Here is a 14,666-nt window from a genome sequence, read left to right as displayed (position 1 = left end):
AGAAGGCACTGCAGTGGTCACCTAATCCAGCTCCTCTTTAAGAGATGGGGAAACTGAGGCACAGAGATGGAGTGACTTGCCTGGTGTCAAAGGGCATGTCAGCAGGCAGTGGGTCAGATGGGAGGCCCTGCATGTGGCAGCTCATGCTCTGGTCTTTCTCCTGCCTCTGCTCTCGCCCTGCACCGTTAACAGCGGACCGCTGCCAGGCTCCACTTCTACAAGGCAGCCCAAAAGACCAAGAGTGGCTCTGACCAGCCCACTCCCTACCCCCCACCTTCACTGCCCCCTCCACCCAGGACACAGAGGCCAGATGCCTCCCCCTGCCGTCATGTGGGGCTCCCCACAACCCCGCCTCCCAGCTCCTTTTCCAACTCAATTTGTCACTTTTCCCCATCAGTCCTGGACTTTAACCACCTGTTTCAACTTGGCTCATGCTGTTTCTTCTGCCTACTCCTCCTGGCGAACTCCACACATCCTTCAATACTCGGTTCCAACATCCTGCAACTCTCCCCTCTCCGAGTCAGAAACAGAATGAAGTCATCACCACTGCTGGCTCCCAAGCCCATCGCAGCCTTTGCTAATGGATCATGGTGCCCTTTCCCCAAGATCCTGGAGGTGCCTCTTAGTCTTGCTCAAGGCCGCATAAATCAACGCAGCAGGACTAATGGATCAGGTAACTCAAGAACGCAACAGCACTGTCAACCCCATCTCCCACCAGGCTGGCATATCCTCTCTGGTCCCAAAGTACCTTGTATAAACCCCCATCTTGACCTGGGCTCTAATCATTTCCTTCCCTGTTATTTACCCCATTAGTCAGGGCATGTTTTCTCTGGCACCTAGTACTGGGTGTTGTGAGCTGAACTGTGTTCCCCCAAAACTTGGTGCAGTTCTAACCCCCAGTATCTCAGAATGTGAATGTATTTGGAGATAGAGCCTGTAAAGAGGTACTAAGGTAAAATGACTTCATGTGGGTGGGCCCAAATCCAATATACTGGTGTCCTTATAAGAAGAGAAGATTAAGACACAGACACAGAGACTGGACCATGGGATAACCATGTGAGGACACAGCAAGAAGGCGGCCATCTGCAAGCCAAGGAGAGAGGCCTCAGAAGAAACCAAACCTGCTGACCCCTTGGTCTTGGACTTCCAGTCTCCAGAACTGTGAGATAATCAATTTCTGTTGTCTAAGCCACCCAATTTGTGGTATTGTCTTACGGCAGCCCTAGTAAACTAATACACTGGGCCTAGCACATTGGAGCCACTCACAAGCACCCTTTGGAAACAACTTCACATAACTGTGAAAGAGCCCTACAGGTCAGCAGGAATGCACCCAGGAGAATGGAAAAGGGCAATGGTGACGGGCTTCAGGCAAGTGAACAGGCCCGAGCGTTAACTCACCTGTGTCGCCTGCACAGCAGGCCAGGTGGAGCCCCTGCGCAATAATTACTGTCAAATTGGCAAGTGAGGGCCTGGATTCCAGGAGGGGAAAAGCAGCATGATTTGTTCCCTGCAGGACAGGAACATTTTTCCTTTTCCAGAAGCAATAAAAACCCAGGTGTATAGAAGAAAAACAGACCAAACCAAATTTGGGGGTTTCTTTTGGGTTTTTTTTTAAGAAGTACAAAATCTAAGCATATACTTTTCTTCCCACTCCCATCCCCACCCCGCCAAGCCCACTCCCCCACCAGTCCCAGCCTGTCCAACCATTGTGGTCAAACAACCCATGTTACTGCAGCTCAGGCTGTGCTCTGCAGAGCACTGGTCATTCTGTGGGGCGTCTAGGAGTGGAGGGACTGGCCCAGCCCCGACTTCAGCCAGGGAGGCCACCCCTAGCTGTTTCAAACACTGCTTCCATGAAAGACATCATTTGGAAAAGGCTAAAACAAAGACTGAATACTAGTGAAGTAGCAGATGAGGAGGACACCCCACGCTACAGGCCTGATTCCTGGCTGGAAAGGGGGCAGCCAAGGCCATTAGTAGAAGATGCCCAGGTGAGTCCCCTCCAAATCTTCTTGCCAAAATTCAGGGCAGCCACTGAGCTGTACGCCTGAGCTCTGGGAAGGGCTTTCATCACTGAGCTGGAAGGCGGGGCCTGGTCCCTGGTCCTCCGAGCTGGGCAGCACCTCTGCACTGTGGCTCCACCATCCCCACTGGGTCTCAGGCTGGAGTCTCTGGCATGCTGGGCGGGGCAGGACAGGAGGGGTTTCTGGCAACACACAGGACTCCGGAGACATAGAGATACCCTGAGAGAGAGAAGAGTAGCGGGTTAGTGGGTCACTCCCTCATGCCCTGAGATCCTGAACCTGGATGTTCCCCATAGTGTGGCTGGCAGCTGCTGAACTGCCCTGGTGCCATGGATCCAGTGAAGCAAAGTGGTTTAGAGTACAAGCTCTGGAGATATACTGCCAGGGTTCAAAACCCAGCTCTGCCACTCACTAGCTATGAGAACTCAGATAACCTCTTTTAGTCTCAGTTTTCTCATCTATTAAATGGTGATGATGAAATAAAACCTACTTCACAGGGTTGCTGGAGGGCTGATGAGTTAGTTAATTCATGTAAAATACCAAGAATCGTGTTGGGCACACAGTAAGCATTCAATAAATTTTGGTTATTAATATGCTCTTTTATGGAAGCTTGAGGAAAGCATAAAGGTCACCTGCTCCAAGCCCATCTACTTAGGAAGCCCCTACCCCTGGGGCAGCCAAGCCTCCCTCCCCCTCAAACCCTGATGGAGCACTTGCAAGGAATTTCCTGAATTACCTGAAGGCCCCTGCTACCTTCCACCCTGGACTCTGAAAGCAAGTCTGAAGATTCCCCCCTCTTCCACATGACTGTGAAAGCTTCTAGGTAGAGGTGGTGGTGGCCTTAACTTCCCAGGGCCCCATCTCTTTCCCCAAGGAGGTTCGGGTCCTCTTCATCCTCCCTTCAGCTTCTTTCCATCCCTAACCAGGGTTGCATTACGTAACCCGGGATCTAAGAAGCATAAGATTCTCTGCAAGCTAGAGCTTACTCACCCCCTCCGTTTCCAATCGAAGCCTGGGGACCACTCCGAGGGAAGCGGAGAGAGCCTGGGCACGTACCTGGTACACTGCAGCCAGCTCCATCGCGGGGGGCGAGGTCCAGGGCGTGGCCTGGTTCCGGGGCTCTGGGGGTGTCTGCGTTCCGGAACAGGCTTGGGGCGGCGTCCAACGGGCCGCTTCAGGGGCTCTCCCTTGGGACAGCTGCAGGGGCGACTGCATCCCGGGGCAGTAAGGGGGTGTCACCCAGGGACCCATATCGGGGACCCTGCTCCCCAGGCGCTCGGGCGCCGCTAGGGCTCCGGGATAGACGGGCGGGGACCCCCAGGACACCGCGGAGCTAGCGGCTGAGCTAGGGCCGCACCCTTGCGTCTGCGTCTGCGCCTGCGCGGGGCCGCCGTCGGGGCACAGCGGGCAGCCTCGAGGGAGCACCGCGTCGCTGTGGCGCCGGCGCCGGCGCTGCAGGCTCTCCTCGCTGAGGCCCAGCACGGCCGACAGGTGGCCGATGTAGCGGATGGCCAGGCGCAGTGTCTCGATCTTGGTCAGGCTCTGGCCGGCGGGCGCCACGGACGGCGGCAGAAAGCGGCGCAGCTCGTGCAGGGCGCGGGCGAGCGTGCGCATGCGCAGCTTCTCGCGCTCGCTGGCGCTCTGCCGCTGCCCGCCTGCCGGCCGGGTCCGCGCACGTCCGGGTGCCGTCGAGGCGGCCTCTGAGGCGCTGGGGGCTGGGGGCGCCGGCTGCGAGGGGCCGCGGGCACGGTCGCAGGGGCACGAGCCCGACGAATCCGAGGAGGAGGCCGGGGACGTGGAGTCCGAGTGGCCGGTCCAGCCCCAAACGTGGGGGAAGATCCAGTGGTCGTGGCCGAGGAGGCCCTGCAGAGGAGGGGAATGGGCCATGGCCGGGGCTGCGGGCTCTGGGAGGCTGGGCCGGCCACCTCCAGGACTGAGCTTTTATCTGGACCAAAGGTGCGAGGTGGACCCCCGCCACGTTACAGAGAGGTGTCAAAACCCACAGAGCCCAGGGAAGGTCTGGGCAGGGGGCGCCCTGGGAAAGCGGGCCCATTTGCGGAGGTGTGGATTCTGACTCCTCGGGGCCTCTAATGGAGGCAGGCCCCTGCAGCCCGGGAAGTGTGGGAGGGACACTTCGCATCTGGATGGAGCTGCTAAGCTTCTCACTGTGTTCCCACCCACTCCGCCTCATCCACTGGTCCGGTGAGTGCCCGGGACCCTGACAGTGGTGGGCAGTGCCATCGTCTGGGGGCGGCCAGGCTGTCCCTCCAGTGACTCAAGGACCCCCGCAAAGAGTGGCCGCCTCCCTCATCACCACCCTCCGGGAGGCTGTACCCAGTAACTCCCACCCAGTGCCTACAAGTGTGCTGGATAAGGCGTCAAGACAAACCCCGAGGGACTTGCTCACAGTGATGGCGGGAGAGGGGTTGGGGAAGGAAGGGACATACAGGTGGACCGTTCCTGGGTTCCCAGAGCCCGCACTTGCTGCTTTGCTCAGTGACACCGAGAAAGTCATCTCACGTCCACAGTTAGTTTCTTCCCCTGAGAAATAGTACAGAGCAGCCTGAAGAAGAGGCATGGAGTGTAGTGAATGATGAAAATGGGGGCATGTGGGCCCCCAGGCAGGCCTGAGTCAGACCCTCTTTATTTGCTGTGTGACCTTGGGCAGTTCACTTAACTCCTCTGAGGCTCAAGTTGCCTCATCCCTGTGGCAGTAACAATATAAAATACCCACCACCTAGGATGGTTGCTGGTACTAAGTGGAACCATCCATGGGACCACTTAGTATGAGCCTGGCAAGTGGGCTAAATGTTTGCTGCTACCATTTTATTAAGAAAGTACTTACATTTCAAGATGCTTGTAGGCATTATTCATTTAATACATATTTATTTAGCAACTGGTAAATGTCAGGCACACCACAGTGAACAAGATAGTTGTGGTCTGTGCTCTCATGGGATTTCAGTCTTGTGAGAGAGAGAAGTAAACGTTATGTAATTAGTAGCTCCACCACTAGCTAGCTGTATGCCCTTGGGCAGCTCTGAGCCTGAACTACAGCTCTTAAAACAGGAGTAGTAATTATAGTATCTGCTCACAAGACTGTTGTTATAGTCTTATAATATAACCTTTGACACAGTGAAGTTTAAAAGTAAAAGCTCCCACCCCTCAGCAATAATTACAATTTAAAGGAGGCATCAGTGTTCTTCGTAATCTTCAGAGAAAAGGCTGAACTCAGAGGGACTGTCACATTCTGGCCACAGAGGCGGAGAGGTCACAGCTGGGCCTTGAACAGTGGGTAGGACTTGGGTAGGGAGAGAAGCAGGTGGAGAGCATTCTGAATGTGGGAACTGCATAAGCAAAGGCCTGGCAGTGGGACTTCCCAGTGTGCTTCAGGAACGGTGTGCAAGGGGGCGTGATGTGGAGAGCAGGAGCTCACCTTGGCTGGGGCCAGGCTGAGAAGTTGTATTTTACTGCCAAGGCAATGGGAAGCCAAATGGACTTTTCAGCAGAAGTGTGACATTAAAAAAAAAAAATCAGTAATCAGTAACTAAAGGTTAACATGATGATTCAGGAATAGATTAGCCCTCACCAGCCTGAAGTAATAAATGGCCTTGTAGTATTTTTGTGACTGTTATAAAAAATTAACTTTTAGGGACTTCCTTGGTGGCGCAGTGTGGTTAAGAATCCGCCTGCCAATGCAGGGGACACGGGTTCGAGCCCTGGTCTGGGAAGATCCCACATGCCGCGGAGCAACTAAGCCCGTGCGCCACAACTACTGAAGCCCGCGCGCCTAGAGCCCATGCTCCGCAACAAGAGAAGCCACTGCAATGAGAAGCCCACGCACCTCAACGAAGAGTAGCCCCTGCTCGCTGCAACTAGAGAAAGCCTGCGCGCAACAACAAAGACCCAATGCAGCCAAAATTAATAAGTAGATAGATAAATAAATTTATTTTTAAAAATTAACTTTGTTACACAAATTACATAACTAATACGTTCTCTTTATAAGAAATGGAAACCTGACAGATAAAGCTGGAGTCCCTATAACCCCTCCCCAAAGGTCATGTGTCCTTCCAGACTTGGTCCCTGTGCACTCACATAAACATATGTATCCTTAGAAAACACATAGTATAAATGAGGTAACATTATGGCAATTTGCCTGTAAATTGCTTTTTTTTCATTCAACAGCATATCTGAGAGCATTCCATGTCAGGATGTGTTTAGCTGAGTCATAGTTGGTCTTAGTTGATTTAAATGTTCATCCATTTAAATCATAGTGGATAATTTTAACTAGAAAAAAAATTAAATGGCAGGAGGTGCAGATAAACCTTCAATAATGAAATTACATCACTTTCTCCTTAGAACTTATTTTTTTAAATATTGGAGAAAATATGCCCAAGTTACTACTCTAACGTTATGATGAAGTAATAATTGACGTTGAATAAGGTTGGCCAGGGTAACTGTTTTTAGTTTATTCTAGCTGCTGTGAATGAGGAGGGGACATATTTAATTTGTCCATCACACAAAAAGAAGGTGGAATCAATCAACAATGGCCTTGATTTCAAACAGGAAAGAATCAATTAGTTCTGCAGTATTTCATGATCTGAAAGGGTTTAAACCAAGGTTGAAAAAATAATAATCCTTTTTCCTAAGGGGAGGGAGACTTAGAAAACAGTCAATCCTACACTTTTTAGGATTAAAATAATGGCAAATCATCATTTGTCCAAGGCTGCACAGTACTATAAAGATCTTGATGTGCTATCAGGAAATTTATATATATGTAATTGACAGTTGTAAACAAGATTCATCAGTTTTCATGTATATTTCTTTTTAAAATTTATTTATTTATTTATTTGGCTGTGCTGGGTCTTAGTTGCGGCATGCAGGATCTAGTTCCCTGACCAGGGTTGAAACCTGGGCCCCCTGCATTGGGAGCGCGGAGTTTTAACCACTGGACCACCAGGGAAGTCCCTCACGTATATTTCTTCATCTGCATTCTGAAGTGTCAGATTGCTGTGCTGTTGATACTCAGTGTTCCAACTCACCCCTTTTCACTGCAGTATAATATTCCATGGAGTGCTCACACCATAGTCCCTTATTGATGTACCTTTAGCATGGTTTTAGTTTTTGCCAAAGAGTGCTGCCTTGTGCACAGGCAGCTAGATGTGGAGTGGTGGAATGGCGTTGTGATTCCCAGCAAGGTTCTGAACATCCAGAATCATTCCTCCTCTCCCCCCACCCCCTACTCATTAGAGCAAGCCTGGAGGGATTTCCTGTGAAAGGATTTGGTGAGTTATGAGAATTCACCGTCAGCAGAGCTCTGCATACTATCTTCTCTAAGATAGCCTGGCCTCCTTCTGTTTTAGTTTGGGCTAACCCTGGCGCCCAGGCCTCAAGCTGACTGTGGGATGGCAGAGCATAAGTTCTGGGAGGTGAGGCCCTGGAGCTGGTTTGCTGTGGCCCCTGGCTCTTCACTGGGCCCCTCAGCCAGGCTCCAGGAGCACAGGGGCACACTGTCACCAGCCCCACTCACTTAGCACAGGGAGACAGTATGGCTTAATGGTTAGGAGGCTGGGCTATGGAATCAGACAGATCTGGATTTAGAGTCCCAGCTTCATCCCTTCCAAGCTCTCAGAACTTGGGCAACTTAACCTCAGTTTTCTCATCTATGAAGTGGGGATTCTGATTTCCAGGGCAACTGTTGGGACAAAGTAAGATAATGCATGTTGTAGAGCTGAGAATAGAGCCTATAAGTCTTGCTTATAGTAAGTTCAGGGGCAGCAGAATGAAGTGGGTAAAGGACTAGATTGGATTTTGGGTAAGAGGGCCGACATCTTTAGCCTTGGCCCTACAAGATGATTCCTTCCTTCCTCACTCTACCACCAGGCCTCAGGCATCCTGCCCTACCCCCTCCTCCATCTTCAGCCCTTCTTCTCTGGGACCCAGCATGGGGGGTCCTCCTCAGCAGGGCACTCCAGCTCCTGGCCTGTGGCAGGGGTCACCAGAGCTGCAGTGCAGAGGCAATGGAAGAGCTCCAGGTGCCTGGAGCTGGAGCTGGAGCCGCAGCCGACTGGCCCAACCAAGGCTAGGAAGTGGAGGATCTGAACCAGCTTTTCCTGGTGGGCTGGGTCCTGGCCCAGGTGCTTTCCCAGCTTGTCTCTGGCCCTGGGACCCTCAAGCATTCCTCCCTGTGTGCTCAAACCAGCCCCAGGTGCCGCGCGAACAAGCTAGGTCTGGGCCCAGGCCGCAGGGGCTTCCACTTGAGCAGTCTCCACTTCTCTTTCATCTGACTCGCCTGGTAGAAGGAGGGATATTTATGGCTGTGTGCTGTTAGATAAGGTGATTAACTTCTGGGCCTCAGCCTGATAATGACACCAGGTTTACCCCCCTCCTTCCCATGATAGGAGGAGGTGGAAGCTAGATCAGGGAAACATGGTCAGTAGAATATTCACTAGTGTGGCAGACACTTCTGGTTGCCCACACAGCATCTGTTACAGCCTCTATTCTTCTTTCTCCCTTAATAACAGGGCTCTGTATTATCATGGGTGGTGATATGCCCAGCTGAAAAACTATATTTCCCAGCCTCTCTTGCAGATGGAATGGCCAATGAGATTTATTAGACTATTGTTTGGGGCTTCTAGGAAAGCTCTTTAAAGCAGAGAGGTACACGCCTGTGGCTCTACTCCCTTATATTGTCATCCTGGAAAACGTGATGGCTGGTGCTTCAGCAACCATTTTGTGACCCTCAGGCAATCTCAAGGACAGAAGTCACACCTAAGGATGGTGGAGCAGAAGGAAGCCCAAGGCACTGATAACAACCTGGAAGTGCCATACTGGCCCAGAACAGTCTAACTCTAAATTTCTTTAATGTGAGAGATAATAAATTACCATCTTGTTTAAGTCATTGTCAGTTTGGGTGTGTGCTATGAGCAGCCAAACATAATTCCTGTCCACATAGTAAAGAAGTTCAGGGCTTCCCTGGTGGTGCAGTGGTTAAGAATCCGCCTGCCAGTGCAGGGTACATGGGTTTGAGCCCTGGTCCAGGAAGATCCCAACTGCTGCTGAGTAACTAAGCCCGAGCACCACAACTACTGAGCCTGCACTCTAGAGCCCGTGAGCCACAACTACTGAGCCTGTGTGCCACAACTACTGAAGCCCATGTGCCTAGAGCCCATTAATTAAATAAATAAATTTATTTTTTAAAAAGTTATTTAAAAAAGTTCCTAGATTATCCTTGTCGACAAATGGGGCCGTGTGAGCTTAAGTTAAGTGAATTCATAACAGATTCAATGTTACCACAGTTGAATGGATGGATGTTCACCTAGAGGAAGGTCTCTAGTGATGTGCCACCAACTCTATTCCCAGCCTCGTCATGGGCAGCATTATGATCTTTTTAATTAATTAATTTTTTATTATTTTTAAAAATTTATTTATTTTATTTTTTTATTTTTGGCTGTGTTGGGTCTTCATTGCTGTGCGTGGGCTTTTCTCTAGTTGCGGCCAGCAGGGGCTACCTTCGTTGAGGTGTGCAGGCTTCTCATTGCAGTGGCTTCTCTTGTTGCGGAGCATGGGCTCTAGGTGCACAGGCTTCAGTAGTTGTGGCTCGCGGGCTCTAAAGTGCAGGCTCAGTAGTTGTGGCGCACGGGCTTAGCTGCTCCGCGGCATGTGGGATCTTCCTGGACCAGGGCTCGAACCCATGTCCCCTGCATTGGCAGGCGGATTCTTAACAACTGCGCCACCAGGGAAGCCCCAGCATTATGATCTTGAATGAAGATATGAACTGATCTAATTGGGGGTAAGATCCAAACCCAAGAAGTTAACTGGGTAACAGCCAGGATCTAAAGAGATTCTGGCAGGCTGGAACAACTGATCGGATCTAATTACTAATAAGGTAGAATCAACAGAGCCCTATGTACCCTCCCTCTAAGTTGAGGGTTAGGAGATGTCATGTAACCAGCAGCAACTGTGGAAAGGGCATGGTAGTCGTTGCCTTCTAGGCACCAAGGGCATGAAAATCAAATGTGATCCCATTCACGTTTGCAAGAAACAGGGGATCTTCAATCAAGGAGGCAGTGGTCTCTTATTGCCTATGCGGGGTAAGTGGTCAAATCTGGGGGCCACAGTTTATGAGGGCAGGGGATAAACCCTAGCTCAGGAGAGGGAGGTTAGTGAGGGGCTTGAAGCCGGGTCACCAGAGAAATAGCTGAAGGACTTGGGAATGTTTCATCCAAAAAGGAAAAGACATAGGGGATGTGAGAGTTGTCTCCAGATGCTTGGAGGGGGTACTCCAGGGAGAGTCTGAAGGACTTTCTAAGATCACAGGGGCTGTCTTGTGAGGGGGTGAGTGGCCTGTACATGGAGGTGGTCGAGTAGGAGCTGGATGAGTACATGCAGGAGCTGGAGGGGATGGCTGCTGTTGTCTCTGCCAACACTGACAAGTACCATAAAATGAGGCGTTTGGACCTGATGATCCCTGAGGTACTTTCAGAGCTGAGGCCAAGAATCAGGGAGAGGACAGGAGCTGCCCCCTGGGGAGTCTCAGGGCGAGGGAGCCACAGGAGACCTTGGCTTCAGGACATCTTGGGCGGGGGGAGGGCAGAATAAGACCTCACATGTGCTTCAGCGCTCATGACACTCCCACCCCTGTTCTTCTCTGTGCCGGCAGCTCGGGCTCAGCTGGGCCACCTCTCAGGGCCGGAACCACAGGGCCACGTGATCTTTGGCTCAGCTTGCTGGTGTGGCACCAGTCAGCTTGGCAGTGCGAGGCAGGCAGTGTCCACATCAGTATTCCTATTATACAAGTGAAGGAACGGGGGCCCCCGTCCCATCAGCCCCTGATCGACTTCCCAGGACTTTGCCCCAGACCACCAGTCAGATGGGAAGGGCAGAGGCCCAGGTTGGAGTCAGAATGTGCTCCTGAGCCCCGGCCCTGCGAGGAGCTGCGGAGGGCACTGCCTCTGTTCAGCCTGCTCTCGGTGGCTTAGCGCAGGCCTCACCTGTGTTTGTTTACCCCCAGCCCTGCTCCAGGAAGTTCTCTACCCGCTCTTTCTCCCTGGGCAGGTGGTGCAGGGCCCTCGGGAACAGGCCCAAGGACGTGGAGCCAGCTTAAGGGCTGGCCTCTGCCCTGTAGGTCTTCTTTCCTTTCCTTCCCCTTGGGTCCCTGCCAGGCCCTGGGGGTGGTCAGGCTGTGGGAACATGGGAGGGAAGGGGGCTGCATGCAGGGGCCGTGTGGTATTCTCATTACCAGCCAGCCGGCGAGGGCCAGCCCAGCCTCCCCCTTGGCCACTGTGGCTGCCTTCACACCTCCCGTCTGCCTGTTGACACAAGGCCGCCTCCCCCAGAGCCGAAGGTGTCGACTTGGGAACGAGGGTGTGCAGGGGCCTCCAAAACAGACCGGCAGCAGGTCCCCTCAGAAACCCTGGAAAGCCCTTCTGGGGTGGGGGTGGGAGGCTGCAGGTCCCCATCCTGGGAGGCCCAAGGAAAAGGCAGACCCTGTGTCCCTGGAACAGGGAGCGGGGTGCAGGGGGGCCTGCATGGGCCCCTCGCTCCGGGAGCCCTGAGTCAGCCTGCTGGGATACTCCCCTCCCCTGGCCCCAGGGGCTGGTGCGTGACTCTGGGCACAGCCAGGGAAGCCCGATGACCCGGCCCTGCCAGGCAGGCACCATCAGTGTCACCAGAGGCTGACAGCCACCAGGCAAGGTCGCAGAGCAGCCCCTGGAGCTGAATTCACCCTGACCGGGCCTCAGACTACTGGTCTCCGAGCATTTCCACACCGCATGGCACCCAGCGCAGTGCCTGCAGCAGCCTGTTCAGTGCTCAAACCCCAGGCCTGACAGCCTGCTCTTCCCCGCTTGCTGAGCTAGGGAAACCGGGCCCAGAGAGGCCACTTCCTTTGCTTTAGGTCCCCCAGAACCAGAATTCAAACCCACAAAGGCCATGTACCCCATCATTGGGAAACACTGTTCCGAACCAGGGGGCTGAGGCTCCAGGGAGGGAGGAGTCTCTGCTGCCCTCTGGGAGCTGAGAGTTGGAGGAGGAGAAAGACAAATTGGCTCTGAGTCTGTGGGGCCCTGGTGTGCGGGGAGCCCATGGGCGACAGAGCGGAGCCACCTGGCCAGGTGATCAGTGCGGGTCCCAGGAGGAAGGGAGGGACCTGAAATTGTGGATTTTCTCCAAGTGGAGGTGGGGCATTCCTGGCCGAGGGGAAAGGTGTGAGCCCAAGTCTGGAAGCAGGGAAGCCCAGGGCTAATTTGGGTGATGCCAAGCGGTCTGGAGCCCTGGGTTGGAGGTGGGGAGGGTGGGAGGGGTATGGACAAGCAAGTGGGAGCCGGATGGGGTTGGAAAGTCCTGCTGAATGAGGAGTTTGGACTCTTAGGGAGACAGTGAGACCCACAGAAATTCTGAGGAGGGAGAGGGGCTGGGAGGTAAAGAGCTGGAGGCAGGAAACCAGTCAGGAGACTGCAGTCACGTCATGGCAAGGGCTGACTAGATTGGAGCACGGGCAGGGGCGCTGGGAGTGGGCAGAGGATCCGATAGGAGGGAACGTGGGAAAAAGTGGGAAGGACGTGGCCACTAGTGGCTGGGGCCACAGGCATCCGGAGAGCTGCCCAGCAGGCCGGGGGCATGGAGGTGGACTCGACGTTCTTCCTCCGCCAAGGAGGCTGGTGTGGAAGGGCCTGCAGAGGCCCCAGGGCTGCCTGGTCCATCTCCTTGGGCGACAAGGCGCAGTAGAGGTGGCTCAGGCCTAGGGCCATCCGTGCCTGGGCTCAGTCCCCATCTGAGCCTCAGTCTCCTCATCTATGAAATGGGTGTCCTTGCCAGGAGGATTAGATGCAGCATCAGGTGTTCAGCATGTGGGACTACATGAGTATTGCCTGCCTGCCCTGCTGGAGAGGAGTGACCATCTGTGGTCCTGCAGCTCTAGGGAGGGACAAAGGAGGAGAATGAGTGGTGCTCACTCCTGCAGGCTCTGCGAGGGAAGACCCAGCCTCCCCAGCCTGATCTCCAAAAGCTATAAGGGAGCTTGGGTCCACCAGCTCTACTACTGGAATGCAAACAAGGGAGGGAAGGGGGGCTGCAAACTCTTTTCCTTCCTCCCTCCCTTCCTTCCTTTTCTTTCTTCTTTAATTTATAAAAGCAATGCATAATCATTACAAAGAAGTGAGAAAATACAGACAATCAAAAAGAAGGGAATTTTAAAGCCCCCACTTCCATCCACCCAGAGAGAACCAGGTTAACACGTTGGTCCATATCTCTGCATCCTAACCTTTTCTGAGCATCCCTACAAGTACAGAGTATGGAGACAGAGGCCTTGAGGGAGCATGTTGAGTTCTTCTTCTTACTCTCTGAAGCTTCTGCTAATATATATTCTCTTTTTTATAACAGCTTTATTGAGATATACTTCACATACCATAATTCACCTGTTTGAAGTGTACAGTTCAATATTTTTTATATGTTACATTTAAAATTCCTTTAAATTGTGGTAAAATATATGTAACATAAAATTTGCCATCTTAACCATTGTTAAATGTGCAATTCAGTGGCATTAATTACATTTGCAATGTTGTGCAACCATCACCACTTCTATTTCCAAAACATTTTCATCATCTCAAGTAGAAACTCTGTACCCATTAAGCAAAAACTCCCCTTTACCCCCAGCCCCCAGCCCCTGGTAGCTTCTCATCTGCTTCCTGTCTCTATGAATTTGCCTATTTTAGGTACCTCTCATATAAGTCTAATCATACAGTATTTGTCCTTTGGTGTCTGGCTTATTTCATGTCATCAAGGTTCATTCACAGTGTAGAATGTGCCCAAACTTCATTCCTTCTTATGGTTGAATAATATTCCATTGTACATTTATACCACATTTTGTTTATCCATTCATCAGTTGATAGACATTTGGGTTGTTTCCACTTTTTAGCTATTATGAATAATGTTGCTATGAATGTTGGCAGACAAATATTTGTTCTAGCCCCTGCTTTCAATTCTTTGGATATATAAAGAGCGTGTTGTTTTGTGACCTTTTCTCACTAATGTATGAATAACTTTTCCATATCAGTAGCTGTATTTATTTCTGCAATGAGATTTTTTAAGGCATGCCTAGTACTCCATGGTGTGGCAGTAACAATTTAGGTAACAAATTCTCTAGCATATACTGAGATGCCTTAAAGTTTTCCACATAGGTGTATCCTTATACCTATATTTTAAAAGTTATTATTATTTTCTTACATTTATTTATTTTATTTATCTTATTTTTGGCTGCATTGGGTATTTGCTGCTGCGCTGGGCTTTTCTCCGGTTGGGGTGAGCAGGGGCCACTCCTGTTACGGTGCGCGGGCCTCTCACTGCTATGGCCTCTCCTGCTGTGGAGCACGGGCTCTAGGTGCATGGGCTTCAATAGTTGTGGCACGTGGGCTCAGTAGCTGTGGCTCGTGAGCTCTAGAGCTCAGGCTCAGTAGCTGTGGTGCACGGGCTTAGTTGCTCCGCGGCATGTGGGATCCTTCCAGACCAGGGCTCGAACCCGTGTCCCCTGCATTGGCAGGCGGATTCCCAACCACTGCGCCACCAGGGAAGCCCCTTCAAAGTTATTTTTAAATTGCACATGTCATATATGAATGCAAACTCCTTGTAAAAATTTTAGACATTACA

At 51.9% G+C, this 14,666-nt stretch overlaps 1 protein-coding gene across 1 annotated transcript; it reads right to left on the bottom strand.

Moving 5' to 3' along the window:
• Positions 1-1,947: 1,947 nt before the first annotated feature.
• MESP2 (mesoderm posterior bHLH transcription factor 2) lies at positions 1,948-3,911 on the bottom strand. Its single transcript, XM_068537727.1, has 2 exons — positions 3,081-3,911; positions 1,948-2,243 (listed from the first exon to the last, which is right to left on the bottom strand). Exons 1-2 carry the CDS (start codon positions 3,909-3,911, stop codon positions 1,974-1,976), a joined length of 1,101 nt encoding a protein of 366 aa, XP_068393828.1. The 3' UTR covers positions 1,948-1,973.
• Between the last annotated feature and the right edge of the window lie 10,755 nt (positions 3,912-14,666).

This window comes from Eschrichtius robustus, chromosome 1 (assembly GCF_028021215.1).
Source record: "Eschrichtius robustus isolate mEscRob2 chromosome 1, mEscRob2.pri, whole genome shotgun sequence".
Classification (NCBI taxonomy): Eukaryota; Metazoa; Chordata; class Mammalia; order Artiodactyla; family Eschrichtiidae; genus Eschrichtius; species Eschrichtius robustus.
Note: the sequence above shows the minus strand (reverse complement) of the source record. Positions and strands in the feature narration are given on the sequence as shown.

Coding starts and splice junctions, on each gene's coding strand:
- MESP2 (XM_068537727.1), bottom strand. CDS start 3,911: ATGGCCCATTCCCCTCCTCTGCAGGGCCTCCTCGGCCACGACCACTGG. Junction 2,244..3,080: donor AGCTGGCTGCAGTGTACCAG/GTACGTGCCCAG, acceptor TCTCTCTCTCAG/GGTATCTCTATGTCTCCGGA.